Below are 19,248 nucleotides of genomic sequence, written 5' to 3'. Positions count from 1 at the left end.
AGTTTGCTTCGGATGAGGGGCTACATAGCTGCAGGCAGACACACGTAATCTGCCAGGTAATCCTTTGACTTGTTTGGAGTCTTGAACCATAAGTGTGTGATGTGTTCCTTTTCTACACATACGTGTGGAAGGCATTACTCTTTTCCCTTCTGCCTCACCAAAATTTTGGCTCAGTGGGCCCACAGTGGGCATTGAACACCTCATTTAAAAGCAAACTGTCACACAAACAAATCAACCCCTTGTAGGTGATATTGCCGAGGATACCTGCTTAAGAATCCTTGCTGGTGGAAATAATAATATTGCTGCTCCAGTCTGCAAGTCACCACACATATTTGGTGGGATGGGATAAGATGAGAAGGCACATGCTTCTACCTGATAATTGCCCTCAGGTGGAAAAGCAGACTGTTTGCATAGCCTAGACATCCTGCATCCCGTGGACTAAAGGGAAGTCCTCCAGGCTACCTACTCTCCCTCCTCACTCAGGATGGTATGACATGTTTCTTGTACGGAATCTGTCAGGAATGAGGAAGGACATTACCTGATGAAGGATTAGGTAGATGAGGAAGATGTGGGGGCCCTGATACTTCCTGGTGGCCAGATCTGCTGGTAAGCAACCTGTCTAGCAGCTTGTCAGATGAAGACATAGTCCAGGCTTTATAGAGCACCGGGTGAGAATCACCTTTCCAAGAGTTATCTAGCAATGCCTGGCAGCCAGTTCTGTTATTCAACAAATCTTGCTCACTTCGGCTTTTCTGAGATCTCTGAGCCGCATGATGAGTACCAGAGCTCAGGCCAGCATGGGAAGTGGCCCCCTGGGAGGCTGTCAGGAAGTTATGGCCCAGGGTGATGGGTGGGAGGCTCTGTGTTCTGATTGGTGGAAGCCCTTTACGGGCCAGAGGCTTCTTTTCTGACAAGTGATATTTTGAGTTTTCTGAGGTCCTCTTCTTAAACTCAACCATAGCCACCTGCTCACCAGGCTGCTCTTGGCAGTTGGTATCCACGTTGCTGTCAAAGGTGGTGATGATGTCATCGACTTCCGAGGTGTGCTCCCCCCGCCAGTCCCTGCTGGGGTCCTTCTGATAGGCCCTCTGCTCTTCCTTTCTGTTCTTGCAGAAGATTTGATTGAGCATGCCGAATCGTCCCTCCTTTTTCTGGGGTCTACTGTTCTGGGCAGGAAGGGGTCTAGGAGGCTCTGTTCTATAGGAATATAAAACAAGGATGCTCTGTGAGAACAGGAAGTGGCGCAACAGCAGTCATCAAACAAAATACCTCCCTCTATTCCATCTCCAGGAAGGAGATCACTCAAAGTCATTCAGCGCCCTCTCAAGTTAAAGGTGATGTGCAAACGCTACTCACAACACCCTTTGCTACCCCCTTCCTTGGCATGGTCAGTTTGCTGTCCATAATTAGAATATTTCTTAGTTAGATTTTGCTTGTTCCTTTGGGAACTATCCTTTCAAAATTTGTTTTTGCCAGGGGATCAAGTAAGTTGAAAATACCAAATACCTTCAGGGGTTATTGTTCTCACTTCTTAAGGCCAGTCAGTAGCAGTGCCAGCTTTAAGTCAAAGAAATAAAGGCCTCATGTTGTGTTCAAGCTTTAGAGAGCAGCTGGGTGGAGGCTGCAGAGCTGGGGGAGAGGAGTCTGATTTTTTCAGGTGTTCTCTGTAAAGGCTCCCTGGAGATAAGGGCAGAGCTCTGACATTATCCACCTCAGGAAGCCTGCCCATTTTACTGTTTGTGTGTTATTTGTTTCCTGTTGAGTTTTTACTAAATTTCCTAATGAAAAACACTTAAAATAAAGCATACTAAAAGAAGCCAAGGAGAGAAGCTTTTGTCTGGGCTTGGGCTGCAGAACAGGAAGTGTGTATGCCAGAATTTGGGCGTGGCAGCAGAAGAAAAGTGAGCAATGTCCAATGGGCAGGCAAATTCTGCAGGGGAAAAAGATCTGCAGTTGTCTGCCCAGCTCTTCTTGTGTGGAGTTTCCCTGAGGCACTATGCTGTTTTTGTTGCTTGGAAAGTTCTGTATTATTCTCTTTTGAGGCCACAATTGATTAGTGCTTTCTGCGGTATGAGTTAATGATGAAACCGGACCTGCGTGCATGCCCTAAAAGCAATATTGCAACATTTCTTTTTGCAGTGAGATATTGTAACCTGTGGTTTGAAAAGTATCACTCCTCATTTTGGCCACATATAATGAAATTTTTTCTTTTTCCTGTAGGTCACACAGTGTATAATTGAATCTTTATTCCTGTGATGAATTTTTATCTTCCTCCTTTCACCTTCCAAAAGGCTTTGTGAAATACGAAACACAGATTCTGCACTCCTGACATTAGCAGAGAGAGAACCCCAGGAGATCTCTAGCATTCCTGCAAGTTTTCCCATATAGAATATGCCCCTGTGCTAATTAAATTAACTAAATGCTAGTTTTCTTGCCTGGAAAATCCCATGGGCGGAGGAGCCTGGTAGGCTGTAGTCCATGGGGTCGCTAAGAGTCGGACATGACTGAGCGACTTCCCTTTCACTTTTCACTTTCATGCATTGGAGAAGGAAATGGCAACCCACTCCAGTATTCTTGGTTGGAGAGTCCCAGGGACGGGGAGCCTGGTGGGCTGCCGTCTATGGGGTCGCACAGAGTCGGACACGACTGAAGTGACTTAGCAGCAGCAGCAATGCTACTTCAGCATCTTCTATAATCAATTTCCTCTTCCTATTAAGGTTGTGATTTTGGCCAGTAGGTCTCAAAGTGTGGTCCATTGAACCCTGGAGGTGAGGTCTCCGACAGGCCTCATGAGGTTAAAACTATATTCATAATAATATCAAGATGTCTTTTTCACTGGACTGCTTTTTACACCAAGCATGCAAGAGAGCAAATGGGCAAAACAATGGGCTCCTTGGCACAAATCAAGGTAGTAGTAACAATAGACTTTCATTAAAACAAAACTGCCATTTAATTTAATAATATTGATTTTTGAGATGCCTTTTTTTTTTAGACAAAATAGAAAGTACTCATAAGCAATTCTGCTGTATACTGGCATCACCGACTCAATGGACATGAGTCTGAGCAAACTCTGGGAGAACTACAGGGGAGCCTGGAGTGCTGCAGTGCATGGGTTCACAAAGAGTTGGACATGACTGAGCGACTAAACAACAACTCTATACTAAGATATGATGGATGTTTTGAGGTAAAACATTTGTGGGATTGTTTGAGCTGAACTAGATACTTTTTTCCCCCATGAAACATCATTTCAATGGCTTCTAGGCAAGCTATGGTTATTTGGAGTTGGGCATTTGATTTTTCAAAAATGAACAGAGTGAGTCTGTCATTTCAAGGTAAACAATTGACAGTATTATTGCCAATGACAAAAATCTAGCTTTCATGCAAAAATTAGAAATTTTGGAAAATTTGTATGCATACTTTGAGCTTGATAGCTTCCTGATACATAAAACCTTTTCTGATGAGATCGGTGGTGACATTAATAAATGTGATTTTTTTTCTAATGTTGTAAAATGAAATGTATTATTTAATGGAAGATCTTCCATAATTAAGCACACCAATGTTTTTCAAATGACCAATGCAAGATATAAAATCATGCATAGGTATAAGACACATTTAAGGTGCTAGAGAGATGAATGGATTTCAGTGTAACAGAATTCGAAAAGTTCACTGATAAGGTGACAAAGTCCACACTGCAACTGATCTTTGGGAAACTATTAGATTGGTACAAAAATAATTGTGGCTTCGGACCATAAATTTTAAGTGATTATAACTAGGCTCAAACCCATCTTTATTAATCAAAATAAGAACCATTATAATCAACACATTTTTGCCAATGAGATAGAAGTTTGTTTATTCCTGTAGTGAAAAAATCCATGCTTTGGGATTCGATGAACTGTTGGAAAGCATCTTCTGCCTCCTGCTGGCTGTGGAAGCATTTCCCCTATAAAAAGGGAATTCTCTTACACTGTTGGTGGGAATGCAGACTAGTACAGCCACTATGGAGAACGGTGTGGAGATTCCTTAAAAAACTGGAAATAGAATGCCATACGACCCAGCAATCCCACTGCTGGGCATACACACCGAGGAAACCAGAATTGAAAGAGACACGTGTACCCCAATGTTCATCGCAGCACTGTTTATAATAGCCAGGACACGGAAGCAACCTATATGTCCATCAGCGGATGAATGGATAAGAAAGCTGTGGTTCATATACACAATGGAGTATTACTCAGCCATTAAAAAGAATACATTTGAATCAGTTCTAATGAGGTGGATGAAACGAGCCTATTATACAGAGTGAAGTAAGCCAGAAAGAAAAACACCAATACAGTATACTAACACATATATATGGAATTTAGAAAGATGGTAATGATAACCCTGTATGTGAGACAGCAAAAGAGACACAGATGTTTAGAACAGACTTTTGGACCCTGTGGGAGAGGGAGAGGGTGGGATGATTTGGGAGAATGGCATTGAAACATGTATACTATCATGTAAGAAAGGAATCACCAGTCTAGGTTCGATGCAGGATACAGGATGCTTGGGGCTGGTGCACGGGGGTGATCCAGAGAGATGATATGGGGTGGGAGGTGGGAGGGGGGTTCAGGATTGGGAACTCATGTACACCCGTGGCTGATTCATGTCAATGTATGGCAAAACCAATACAGTATTGTTAAGCAAAATAAAGTAAAAAAAAAAAAGTCGAGATGCTTGAAGTCGTAGTCGGTTGGCAAGAGGTCGGGTGAATAATGCAGATGAGGCTAAACTCTGTAGCCCAGTTCATTCAACTTTTGAAGCAGTGGTTGTGTGACATGTGGTCGGGCATTGTCATAGAGAAAAACAAGGCTCTTTCTGTTGATCAGTGTTGGCTGCAGGCATTGCAGTTTTCAGTGAATCTCATTGATTTCCTGAGCGTACATCTCAGATGTAATGGTTTTGTTGGGATTCAGAAAGCTGTCACGGATCACTCGAGCAGCAGACCACCAAACAGTGACCATAACCTTTTTTCAGTGTACCTTTGGCTTTGGGAAGTGCTTTGGGGCTTCTTGGTCCAACCACTGAGCTGGTCATCACTGGTTATCATCTGAAATTCACTTTTTTTGCATGCCATAATCTGATCAAGAAATAGTTTCTTGTTGCATAGAACAAGAGAAGATGATGTTTTAAGATGACAATTTTTTTTTTTTAATTTCTGGTCAGCTCATGAGGCATCCACTTATTGAGCTTTTTCACCTTTCCAATTTGCTTCAAATGCCAAATAGCCGTAGAATGGTCAATACTGAAGTCTTTGGAAACTTCTCATGTAGTTGTAAGAGGATCAGTTTTGATGATGGCTCTCAGTTGCTCATTGTCAACTTCTGATGGTCAACCACTGTGTTCCTTGTCGTCAAGGCTCTCATCTCCTTTGCAAAACTTCTTGAACCACCACTGCACTATACATTCATTAGCTGTTCCTAGCCCAAATGTGTTGTTGATGTTGCAAGTTGTTTCTGCTTCTTTGCAACCCATTTTTAACTCGAATAAAAAAATCATTCAAATTTGCTTTTTGCCTAACAACATTTCTATAGTCAAAATCGATATAAAAGAAACAGCAAATAATAAGTCATTAGGAAAAAGGCATAAAGTGAGAAATGAACATTAAAATGTTGTATAACATAACCACATTTATTTAAGAATGTATCCCAATATCAAATGGCAAAGTTCAACAGTGTAAAACTGCAATTACTTTTGTACCAACCTAATACTACTTGTCAAGTTTTGGTGTAGCATCAGAGGAAAATTATCCATAGTTATCTGAAAAGTCTATTAAAATACACCTCCCATTTTTTACCTCTGTGTCTATGTGAGGCCAGATTATTTTCCTACACTTCAGTCAAAACAGTCACGTTGCAATGGATTGAATGCAGAGCAGATGTGGGAATCCCGCTGTATTCTATTAAGCTTCTATAAAGCTATCAAGGAGACTTGAAGAGTAAAGAAGAATAAAGCTGCTCTTTTCATTACACTTTTTCTGGTTGGTTTTGAAGAATAGTTTATTTTTAACTAAAAATATGGTATTAATCTTAACGTGTAATGGGTTACTATCACTTTAGGTTACTAAGTAAATATTTTATCAAAAGTGTCTCAGTTTTAGTTTCATGCCATAAATATTGATAGGTGTAACTCACATAAACAAAAGTTCTTTTGGATCCTCCATAATTTTTGAGTATAAATGGGTGCTGAGAACAAAGATTTGGAGAAATGCTGACTTAGGCAAAAGAGCAATTAGTATATTGCCTAAATGGATGTGGGAAGAGAGAAAACAGAAAGAAGAGATTAGAGTTCAGTAAATGTTAGGCTGATACATTCAGGCTTACTACTACCATTTTGCTCCACAGATTCAAGGACATATCATTGTTAGGTAATGGTGTCAATTGAAAAAAAATGCACAACATGAGAATTGTGAGTCACTATTTATTTGGGGGAAAATGAGGACTATAGCCCAAGAGACAGCATTTCTGTTCACTTTGAGAAACTGCTCAGAGCGGTGAGCAGAGGTGGCTGGGAAGGTTTTGGTGAAGGGGAAGTACATGCCATCAAGCACACAGTTTTTGCAGGCACTTATTGCTAGTCATGAGGAACAGTTGTCACCATGAAAGATTTTTGTGCTTTTCTAGATATGAGGAGATGCAAGAATTGAGCTCATAACATTGGTTCCTGAAAACATCTAACTATCTAGAGACCTGTTCTGTCAGTTATTCCAGAGCACAGAGAGCTTCATTTCTGCTCTCCACCTTGAGCTCCTTTCAGTGGTGGGGCTGTTGAAAGTCAGCAGCTGCAGCAGCGCATGGTTTAATCCTTGTAGAGGTAGATGGCAAGTACCAATTCGTAGTTGGCAATGGCAAACACAGTTATTAAGTTATAGATCGTTTTGTGCTGGTTTTGGCAGTTTAGACAGTTGCATCCAATTTTATAAATCTTTGAGACGAAGAAAAAAATGAGTGCCTCCTGGTGTGCTCACCTGCTCTCTTGGGAGAGGAGCTTGACACAGTCGGTGTGGCCGCAGTATAGGGCATAAGCCAGGGGCGTGCTCTCATTGATGTCTCGCAGGTTGCTGTCCATTCCCAGCTCCAGCAGTGACTGCACACAGTCTGCTTTCCCTGCAGCTGCAGCCCAGTGCAGAGGTGTCCTGGGGGGCCGCGGGGGACAGCACAAGTGTCTGAGTACATGAATGATACAGGTTACCTAGCTGACAACAGCTCCCGCTCAAAGGTGGGTCCTGGCAGGACAGACTTATTGCTACTTACAGTGTGGAAATGGTTGCACTAAATGGGGTTTCAGGGTGATGGTGTATGTGTGTAGAGGCCTCTCCTCTAATTCTGATACTCTGTGGCCTTTCCCCTTCTTTGGTCTTTCTGTGAATTTCCTCAAAAAGGAAGTAGTGGGTCAAAGGGTATGAACAATTTGAAGGCTCTTTATACATAGTGCCAGGATTGCCTTCCAAGAAAACTGACTCAGTTTTTTCCTACTACCAGCTGTGTCCCTACTCCTTCCTAATATGAAGTGTTATCAACATCTTTAAAGATCTTTGCCAACTCGGTAGGCAAAATTAGTACTTCAGTGTTGTTGAATCTGCATTTCTTTAAACAACATGAGGAAGAACATTTGAAATACATGTTTATTTGACATTTTAGTTTCTTCATTGAAATGACCCTTAATGCCTTATATCCATTTTTCTATGAGGTTGTTAGCTTTTCTTACTAACTCATATAAGCTTTTAAAATATTTAAGGTATTGGGTTTTTTCTAGTTAGGTTTATGAAAATATTTCCTCTAATTTGTTACTTAGCTTTTAATTTTTTTTAGTGGCTTTCCATAAAAATTTTAAGAAATTACCACATTTATTTACCTCTTCATTTTTTATTTGTTTCATGATTTTACGTTTTAGAAAGTTCTTCATTAGCCAGAAGGTAAATACATACTCACCAGTGTTTAAACCTTTGATAAGTGGCAAAACCATCATTTTCTTAAAAAAAAAAAAAAAAAGCCAGAGACTGGGAGAAAATATTTGCAAATTACACATCCAACAAAGAGAGTATGTAAAGTATTTAAAAACTGAACAATAAAAAATATATATACAGATCGATTTTAAAAACTAGCAAAAGATTGAACACTTTATCAAAGAAAGTGTATAAATTGGTAAACAAGCACACGAAAAGATGCTCAGTAACATTTTTCATTCAGAGAAATGCAAATTAAAACTACATGAGATATCACTACATACTGATTTAAATGGCTAAATTTTTTTAAAAAAGGATTTATATATATGTATAACTGAGTCACTTTGCTATATAGCAGAGATGGACACAACATTGTAAATCAACTATACTTCAATGAAAAAAAAAAAGTTAAAAAAAACAAACAACCTGGCAATACATGTATGGATGAAGATTCAGGGCAACTTGAACTTTTATACATTTTTTAGAAGCAGCCACACCAGAAAATAGTTTGTCAGTTCCTTCTAAAGTTAAGCATACTTACCATATGGCCAAGCAATCTCATGTCTATATCTATAACTCGAGAAATGAAAACTTATGTTTACACAAAAACTTATACACAAATGTTTATAGCTGTACTGTCTGTAATCATCCAAAAGTATAAACAACCCAATGTTCTTCAATGGGTGGATGGACAAACTATAATTTATCCACAAAATGGAATACTACTCAGCAGTAAAAAGAATAGCCTACTGGTATATGGAACATAGATGAATCTCAAGTGCATTCTACCAGGTGAAATACAGCAATCTCAAAAGATTACATATTGTATATTTCCATTTGCATGACATTCTGGAAAAGGCAAAACCCAAGAGAGAGAACTAATCCATGGCTGCCAGAGCTTGGAGATGGGGGAAGCCTTGACTATAAAAGGACAACCTGAGTCGGTGTTGGAATTGATGGCATTGTTTTGGATCTGCCTTGTGGTGATGGCATGAATGTGTTAAAATTCATAGAACTATACATCCCAAAAAAGTAGTTTACTAACGTAAATAAATAGGAAACCAATATTTTATTCTAGATTTATTTGTATTTAAACAAAACTGCACGTGTATCTGAATGTGTATTCTGATATGTATGGTGAGATGTGCAACCAATCTGACCATTTTTCCAGTTATATAGCCAGTTTTTCTCAATACCATTTATTAATGCAGTGTGATCAAATTTTAAGATCCTGAACTGTACACATACTTTTCTACCCATCCCCTTTCCTCCATACAAAGATATGGTTGACTTTATGCTCAACTTTAAGGGAGGGATATATCAGGGTAGATAAGAGAAATAGTCAGTGTCTTTCTGTTTCCAAAAGCCAAGCCCAGAACTGAGAGCAGATGTGGAGCAAAACAGTTCCCCAGCTGTAGAAAGAACTATCAAGGCAAATGGGACAAGAAGGTGATAAGAGCATAAAGGACATTTGGACTCAAGAACAAAGGGGACCTGAACCTTGCTTCTTTGGCAGAGATGCTGGGAAGTAGGTGGTTGGGGATGTCTGTGTGGTGTGTCTGGACAGTGGGACCCTGGGGGGCTAAAGAAGGGAATGGTGACAGATACATTTCTGTGAATGGGGTTTCCCAGGAAGAGAAGGGCTATTCTTCCTGTCAGTCAGTCTGGGAGAGGATCAATCCTGGGGCAGGAAAAGAAGGCATGGGAGGCCTCTCCTTGGTTTCATTCTGGGGCTTGACCCCTGGCAGATGACCACCCCTGAAGAGCCAAGAGGTCTCTCAGACATGGAGGCAGTCTAGGGGCCAGACAGAGAAGGACTCAGTTGGGTCTATCTGTGAAGGGGCTCAGGACTTAGTATTGGGAGAGTAGCCATGTCCACAGTATGACCAGAGTCCCCATGGGTAGACTGTGTCCTGTGTCAATCAAGCATCCTCCTCATGTTATGATATGGACAGCAATTTGAGGACACTTAATATAGGACCATATATTTCTTCAAGATAGTCATCAATTGCACTGCTTATTTGAGCTTGTACAAGATATGATTCATTCTATTCTATTTGAGAGGTCTCCAGACAATATTTATTATGAAACAAGATAAGGCACCAGCCATATTATACCCTCCTGATTAGAGAATATATTGCCAATAAATTCAGTAGATGGAGGGTTGAACATCAGTGCAGTCAGGTTTATCAACACGTGACAATTCTCTTTGGCACATTGTGAAATACTTCCTTATGACAATTGCGGAGTGACTGTACTAATGGTCCCATAACTTCATGGCAAATAGATGGGGAAACAATATAAACAGTGAAAGACTTTCTTTTTGGGGGCTCCAAAATCACTGCAGATGGTGACTGCAGTCATGAAATTAAAAGATGCTTTCTCCTTGAAAGAAAAACTATCACCAACCTAGACAGCATATTAAAAAGCAGAGACATTACTTTGCCAACAAAGGTCCGTCTAGTCAAAGTTATGGTTTTTCCAGTAGTCATGTATGGATGTGAGAGCTGGACTATGAAGAAAGCTGAGCACCAAAGAATTGGTGCTTTTGAACTGTGGTGTTGCAGAAGACTCTTGAGAGTCCCTTGGACTGCAAGGAAATCCAACCAGTCCATCCTAAAGGAAATCAGTCCTGAATATCCATTGGAAGGACTAATGCTGAAGCTGAAACTCCAATACTTTGGCTACCTGATGAGAAGAACTGATTCATTGGAAAAGACCCTATTGCTGGGAAAGATTGAAGGCAGGAGGAGAAGGGGATGATAGAGGATGAGATGGTTGGATGGTATCATTGAGTCTATGGACATGAGTTTGAGCAAGCTCTGGGAGTTGGTGATGGATAGGGAAGGCTGGCCTGCTGCAGTCCATGGGGTTGCAAACGGACACGACTGAGTGACTGAACTGAATTGAAGAGTGATTATATTAATTTCTCTTGAGGCAGGAGGTAGATGGTCCCCAGGGTAAAGTTTAGAGATTCATTCCCTGTGGGCAGAAACTACAAACTATCAATAGCAGGACAACTGAGAGAGGAGGCTGGGCCCTGCCCACACAGAAGATAAGAGCCCACATATTTCTCATTTTTTGAAGTCAGGAGACCTCCTAACTGCACATACAAAGAAAGGCTTCTTGGAGGTAAAAACGGGAGTGATGCTGATGCCACCCACCCATAGACCTCTTTCATCTTGGCTAAGAGATGTGTGTGCGCACATGGGAGAATCCTGAGATATAACAGATATGAACTCTGAACCAGGCAAATTAAAATGATTGGCCAAGGAAACCTGGAGGAAATGCCCCATATAAGTAACTTAAACTGCCGTGAGGGTGCAATTCTTCCTCTGAGTCTGCCTGTGTGTCTATCCACATATACTGTATTCTTTTTCCTCCTAATAAATACTTTACCTATTTCACTACTTTCTATCTTTGTGGGAATTATTTTTCTGCATGTTGAAGGGCCAGAGCCTTGTCCCTGATCTTTGGTCTAGTGGCTAGGATTCAGCTCTCTCACTGCTGCAACCCGACCTCAATCTCTAGCCAGGAATTGAAGCCCTGCTTCTCGTGAGGCAGGCTGAGGCACCCTGAGATCATTCTGAACATCAGCATGGAAAAAGAGGTCCAGAAGGACACAGGGAAAAAATTATTTTGCAGAAACAAGAGAAGCATAGATAAGTTCTAACTAATACACATAGAGCCTTTGTGAGCAATATGTAGTATCCAGTTTCAAGTTATGTAAGCTGTAGTCCCTTTCTTATCTCTAAGCTTCAGGAGAGTCTTCAAACATAGCAGATTGGACTCAGTTATCACAGTGAGGAGCTGGAGAACCAGGGCCCATGATTCAGAAGAAATTCATCAGAGACAAGCAGTGGGCTGATAAGGCAGTCTCTGAATGACAGGAGATGATAGGTATAAGAATGCAGTGTTGGTAAGGTGTCAGAAGCCAAGGAACCACTTATTGCACATGCAAACATTCCCTAGATAATTCCCAGAAGTATGTAAGGAGGAGAGTTTGATTAAAGACTCTCCTTCCTGAAGATAAATGACTTGGGTGCTAAAGGAAAGCATGACTTCATAGACTGATGAAATTTGGGCCCTTTAAGCTATACAAGCTATTTATGAGTTGTGTGTTCTGTACCATCAATCTTAGGCTAGCACCAAAATGTTTTAAAATGTCATAGATTTATGATGTGTTTTAATAATCTAGGAGGACAAGTTCCCTCATATTTTCCCTCATCCTCTTTTTTTTATTTTTAAATATCATTGCCTTATTTTTCTTCCCTTTTCTCAAAAACTTTCTATCTGGATAAAAAAAGAAGGGAAGTGAAGCCACAATTGTTGCAAATGCTTCAATACTTAAACCTATGAAAAATTTAAAAAATTCTCTACTAACACAAATAATAAACGTAAGCTTAGCTAAAATACTAACACAAGCTTACGTGTCAATGTGAAGGTAGAGCTATACAATGCAGGATGCAGAAACTGAAACAAAATGAAGAGCAGGATGAGCTGAGCTCTGGAGCAGAAACTAGACCCTTCTTGAGATTTTACTTCACTTTGAACCCTTGTAGGGCCCAATCTTTTGCACTTTCTTACTCCCTTTGGATATACTTTCTTCCCTGAGACTGGGGAACTAAATTTTCTCTCCTAAGCATGGGAGAAATATCAATAACCACAGATAAGCAGATGACACCACCCTTATGGCAGAAAGTGAAGAAGAACTAAAGAGCCTCTTGATGAAAGTGAAAGAGGAGAGTGAAAAAGTTGGCTTAAAACTCAACATTCAGAAAACTAAGATCATGCCATCTGGTCCCATCACTTCAGGGCAAATTGATAGGGAAACAGGGGAAACAATGGCTGACTTTATTTTGGGGGGGCTCCAAAATGACTGCAGATGGTGACTGCAGCCATGAAATTAAAAGATGCTTACTCTTTGGAAGGAAAGTTATGACCAACCTAAACAGCATATTTTAGGTCTGTACAGGAGACAGGGATCAAGACCACTCCCATGGAAAAGAAATGCAAAAAAGAAAAATGGCTGTCTGGGGAGGCCTTACAAATAGCTGTGAAAAGAAGAGAAAGGAAAAGCAAAGGAGAAAAGGAAATATATAAGCATCTGAATGCAGAGTTCCAAAGAATAGCAAGAAGAGATAAGAAAGCCTTCTTCAGGGATCAATGCAAAGAAATAGAGGAAAACAACAGAATGGGAAAGACTAGAGATCTCTTCAAGAAAATTAGAGATACCAAAGGAAAATTTCATGCAAAGATGGGCTCGATAAAGGACAGAAATGGTATGGATCCAATAGAAGCAGAAGATATTAAGAACAGGTGGCAAGAATACACAGAAGAACTGTACAAAACAGATCTTCACAACCAAGATAATCACAATGGTGTGATCACTCACCTAGAGCCAGACATCCTGGAATGTGAAGTCAAGTGGGCCTAGGAAGCATTACTACAAACAAAGTTAGTGGAGGTGATGGAATTCCAGTTGAGCTATTTCAAATCCTGAAAGATGATGCTGTGAAAGTGCTGCACTCAATTTGCCAGCAAATTTGGAAAACTCAGCAGTGGCCACAGGACTGGAAAAGGTCAGTTTTCATTTCAATCTCAAAGGAAGGCAATGTGAAAGAATGCTCAAACTACTGCACAATTGGATTCGTCTCACATGGTAGTAAAATAATGCTCAAAATTCTCCAAGCCAGGCTTCAGCAATACGTGAACAGTGAACTTCCAGATGTTCAAGCTGGTTTTAGAAAAGGCAGAGGAACCAGAGATCCACTTGACAACATCTGCTGGATCATGAAAAAGCAAGAGAGTTCCAGAAAAACATCTATTTCTGCTTTATTGACTATGCCAAAGCCTTTGACTGTGTGGATCACAATAAACTGTGGAAAATTCTGAGAGAGATGGGAATACCAGACCACCTGACCTGCCTCTTGAGAAATTTGTATGCAGGTCAGGAAGCAACAGTTAGAACTGGACATGGAACAACAGACTGGTTCCAAATAGGAAAAGGAGTATGTCAAGGCTGTATATTGTCACCCTGCTTATTTAACTTCTATGCAGAGTACATCATGAGAAACGCTGGACTGGAAGAAGCACAAGCTGGAATCAAGACTGCCGGGAGAAATATCAATAACCTCAGATATGCAGATGACACCACCCTTATGGCAGAAAGTGAAGAGGAACTCAAAAGCCTCTTGATGAAAGTGAAAGAGGAGAGTGAAAAAGTTGGCTTAAAGCTCAACATTCAGAAAACGAAGATCATGGCATCTGGTTCCATCACTTCATGGGAAATAGATGGGGAAACAGTGGAAACAGTGTCAGACTTCATTTTTTTGGGCTCCAAAATCCCTGCAGATGGTGACTGCAGCCATGAAATTAGAAGACGCTTACTCCTTGGAAGAAGAGTTCTGACCAACCTAGATAGCATGTTGAAAAGCAGAGACATTACTTTGCCAACTAAGGTCCATCTAGTCAAGGCTATGGTTTTTCCAGTGGTCATGGTTGGATGTGAGAGTTGGACTGTGAAGAAAGCTGAGCGCTGAAGAATTGATACTTTTGAACTGTGGTGTTGGAGAAGACTCTTGAGAGTCCCTTGAACTGCAAGGAGATCCAACCAGTCCATCCTAAGGGAGATCAGTCCTGGTTGTTCATTGGAAGGACTGATGTTGAAGCTCAAACTCCAATACTTTGGCCACCTGATTCAAAGAGCTGACTCATTTGAAAAGACCCTGATGCTGCGAAAGATTGAGGGCAAGTGGAGAAGGGGTGACAGAGGATGAGATGGTTGGATGGCATCACCAACTCAATGGACATGAGTTTGAGTAAACTCTGGGAGTTGGCAATGGACAGGGAGGCTTGCCATGCTGTGGTCCATGAGGTCACAAAGAGTCGGACACAACTGAGCGACTAAACTGAACTGAACTGAAGCATGTGATAATTCAAGTGGGAAATACTGTATTAGAGCTGCTTCTAGAAGTATTTTTAAGTAGGCAAACTTTTTTTCTAGCCCTCTTTTCCTAAATGTGTTCCTTAAAAATGTATATATATTTCTACTTTTATTTATTTGGCCACATGGCATGTATTCCTTGACCGAAGTTCAACCCCCCACCCCCTGCATTGGAAACAAAGCATCCTAACCACTGGACCAATCAGCCCTGGGATTTCTTTGGAAGGAATGATGCTAAAGCTGAAACTCCAGTACTTTGGCCACCTCATGTGAAGAGTTGACTCATTGGAAAAGACTCTGATGCTGGGAGGGATTGGGGGCAGGAGGAGAAAGGGACAACAGAGGATATGGCTGGATGGCATCACTGACTTGATGGACGTGAGTCTGAGTGAACTCTGGGAGTTGGTGATGGACAGGGAGACCTGGTGTGCTGCAATTCATGGGGTCGCAAAGAGTTGGACATGACTGAGCGACTGAACTGAACTGAACCACTGGACCACCAGGGAAGTCCCCCTACAGGAGTTCTTTTCTTCTCTTTTTGGATCATTCACCTTTTCTCCTCATGTAACAAAATCCTTCTACTTTTGTACCTGCTCAAGTTCAATATCTACTCTTTAGAAAAGGTCTACTTTCAATGATTTATATATTAATTTTAATTAAAGTCATCCTGTTAACTGTCTCCAGCTTCTGAGACTTACATGGAACCCAAGATTTCTTTCTCCTGTGTTATAAGGGTTTCAGGTATCAGGAAGTAGTAGGAAGTGCTTCTTGGGGAATCTAAAATCATGGAAGTAGGTGGCTAAATTTGCACTTCAATAGAAAAAGGTTAAAAAAAAGCCATATATAATGTACAAGCCTTATACTTGTTTTCAACAGTCTTATTTGTTTTTATATTATTCTTATATTTTCATTGAGTCTATGCCTAACTGAAGCAAAGGTTAGATAAGGATTGTAACTGAAAAATTCTAATAGTTGATTATGGATGAAGGGCCAGTAGGTGAAAAACTCTACATTTAAAAGACAAGGGTACAAGTTTTCTTTGAGTTACACAAAGCTGTGATCCATGTGATCATTTTGGTTAGTTTTCTGTGATTGGGTTTTCATTTTGGAGGCCATGGGATTGTAGTTCTCACTTCTTCTGTCAGCATATTAAAAAGCAAAGACATCATTTTGCCGACAAAGGTCTGTCTAGTCAAAGCTGTGGTTTTTCCCGTAGTCATGTATAGATGTGAGAGTTGGACCATCAAGAAGTCTGAGCGCCAAAGAATTGATGCTTTCCAACTGTGGTGCTGGAAAAGACTCTTGAGAGTCCCTTGGACAGAAAGGAGATCAAACCAGATAATCCTAAAGGAAATTAATCCTGAATACTCAGTGGAAGGACTGATGCTGAGGCTGAAGCTGTAACACTGGCCACCAGATGAGAAGAGCCGACTCAGTGGAAAAGACCATGATGCTGGGAAAAATTGAGGGCAGGAAGAGAAGAAGACAATAGAGGATGAGATGGCTGAATGGCATCACCAACACAATGGATATGAATTTGAGAAAACTGTGGGAAATAGTGAAGGACAGAGAAGTCTGGCATGCTGAAGTCCATGGGGTCGCAAAGAGTTGGACTCAGATTGAAAAACAAGTTTTCACTTAGTTGCTAATTACCTCTTAGGCAAGTCTCTTCACCTTTCTCAACTCAGCTTCCTTTTCTATGTAAATACATCTTTAATGACTAAAGAAAACCAAAACAGAACCCTGATAAGGTCACGTCTAGTTCTGAACACAAACCCTCTATTGTGCTCTTCTCTGGATAACAAGAGCTTGTTGATTTTATGACATAATCCAGGAACGAAAGAAAAAAATAAGACTTACTGTTAAGAACAAAAAGTGCATATAGCAGGAAGCTGATATACAGAAAGCCTTCTGAGAACAGTTCGCAAAAAGTGGAAAGTTTGACAATACAGTCACAGCGTTTCTCTTCATAACAATGGTTTTTCCTGTCCTGACTAATATAGAGCAGTTTTTATTGTCACAATCCCAGGTATAAATATTAATATTACTGGCAGTAAGGGTATAGTCATAAAAGATAACTCCTTAAACATCTTCTTTGCTTTGAGATTAAAATTTGGAAAAGGTGACAGAGTGGCCACAGATACCTGTCGTCCACATCCAGAGCCTGCAAGTTGCACTCAGGGACTCTTGCCAGCTCATTGATGATGTCGCAGAAACCCGCTGCTGCGGCGATGTGCATGCATGTCTTGCCACTCTCATCATCGTAGTTGATTATGGACGGACCCTGGTGATGGCTCAGAATGATGGAACACAGCATTCTATTTCCACTCTGGAAAAACAGAGTCAAAAAAAGCCCATTATGTATAATCCAGTGCTCTTCCCTGTCTATGCAAATTAAGATAAAAATTCAAAGCAAAAAAAAAAAAAAATTCAAAATTAACACACACAAAAATAAAATGCATTTTATCAAATCCACCAACAAATTTCCACTTGTCTCAAGTCCCAGCAGGGATTTTTGTCTCCCGTAAGAGCTAAATTGTCTTCCATAATTAGTGAACTAAGGAGGACTTAAGGCATGTGAGTGCTTAGTCGGGTCTGACTCTTTGGATCCTATGGACTGTAGCCCACCAGGCTTCTCTGTCCATGGGATTCTCCAGGCAAGAATACTCAAGTAGGTTGCCATTTGGTCCTCCAGGGGTCTTCCCCACTCAGGGATCGAACCAGTGTCTCCTGAGTCTCCTGCACTGGCAGGCAGATTCTTTACCGTTGATCACCTGGGAAGTCCAGGGAGGAAAGTCTACAAGCAATAAATGCTGGAGAGGGTGTGGAGAAAAGAGAACCCTCTTACACTGTTGGTGGGAATGCAAACTAGTACAGCCACTATGGAGAACAGTGTGGAGATTCCTTAAAAAACTGGAAATAGAACTGCCATACGACCCGGCAATTCCACAGCTGGGCATACACACCGAGGAAACCAGAATTGAAAGAGACACGTGTACCCCAATGTTCATCGCAGCACTGTTTATAATAGCCAGGACACGGAAGCAACCTAGATGTCCATCAGCAGATGAATGGATAAGAAAGCTGTGGTACATATACACAATGGAGTATTACTCAGCCATTAAAAAGAATACATTTGAATCAGTTCTAATAAGGTGGATAAAACTGGAGCCGATTATACAGAGTGAAGTAAGCCAGAAAGAAAAACACCAATACAGTATACTAACACATGTATATGGAATTTAGAGAGATGGTAACAATAACCCTGTATGCAAGACAGCAAAAGAGACACAAATGTATAGAACAGTCTTTTGCATTCTGTGGGAGACGGGGAGGGTGGGATGATTTGGGAGAATGGCATTGAAACATGTATATTATCATATGTGAAATGAATCGTCAGTCCAGGTTCGATGCAGGATACAGGATGCTCGGGGCTGGTGCACTGGGATGACCCAGAGGGATGGGATGGGGAGGGAGGTGGGAGGGGGGTTCAGGATGGGGAACACGTGTAGATCGTGGCGGATACATGTTGATGTATGGCAAAACCAATACAATATTATAAAGTAATTAACCTCCAATTAAAAAAGTAAATTTATATTAAAATAAATAAATAAATAAATATGTGTGTAATTGACTGACATCAGAGCTAGCATGATGGGTGGGCCACCTAGATAACTTCCTCATTAAGTATATGTATCTTGTTTCCTGCTCACTGTAAAGGTTGACCCCTGAGAAGCTGGCAGTTAATTTTAACAAAATGACAATGATGAATACTGACTAGTGGCATAAGGATGACCAAAATGATCTGGTAATAGTCAAATTGCTAGAAGTTGCATGTAATTTAGTTGTTAAAAGTCCTTTTTGAACAGAAGTGGGGCATAACATCCTGGAATGTGAAGTCAGGTGGGCCTTAGAAAGCATCACTACGAACAAAGCTAGGGGAGGTGATGGAATTCCAGTGGAGCTATTTCAAATCCTGAAAGATGATGCTGTGAAAGTGCTGCACTCAATATGCCAGCAAATTTGGAAAACTCAGCAGTGGCCACACGACTGGAAAAGGTCAATTTTCATTCCAATTCCAAAGACAGGCAATGCCAAAGAATGCTCAAACTACCACACAATTGCACTCATCTCACATGCTAGTAAAGTAATGCTCAAAATTCTCCAAGCCAGGCTTCAGCAATACGTGAACCGTGAACTTCCTGATGTTCAAGCTGGTTTTAGAAAAGGCAGAGGAACCAGAGATCAAATTGCCAACATCCGCCGGATCATGGAAAAAGCAAGAGAGTTCCAGAAAAACATCTATTTCTGCTTTATTGACTAT

The 19,248-nt window shown here is 40.8% G+C and overlaps 1 protein-coding gene across 1 annotated transcript in view; it reads right to left on the bottom strand.

The window, feature by feature from the left end:
* ANKRD55 (ankyrin repeat domain 55) overlaps positions 1-19,248 on the bottom strand; it is a 111,239-nt gene that overhangs the window by 14,127 nt on the left and 77,864 nt on the right. Inside the window, exons 7-9 of the mRNA XM_068990728.1 lie at positions 17,069-17,253; positions 7,001-7,168; positions 539-1,197 (exon numbers count right to left, since the gene is read on the bottom strand). Coding sequence (XP_068846829.1) covers positions 539-1,197; positions 7,001-7,168; positions 17,069-17,253 — 1,012 coding nt within the window. The remainder of the gene's footprint in view (positions 1-538; positions 1,198-7,000; positions 7,169-17,068; positions 17,254-19,248) is intronic.

This window comes from Capricornis sumatraensis, chromosome 18, assembly GCF_032405125.1.
Source record: "Capricornis sumatraensis isolate serow.1 chromosome 18, serow.2, whole genome shotgun sequence".
NCBI classification, from domain to species: Eukaryota; Metazoa; Chordata; class Mammalia; order Artiodactyla; family Bovidae; genus Capricornis; species Capricornis sumatraensis.
The sequence above is the reverse complement of the archived record's forward strand: the minus strand, read 5'-3'. Positions and strand labels throughout refer to the sequence as shown.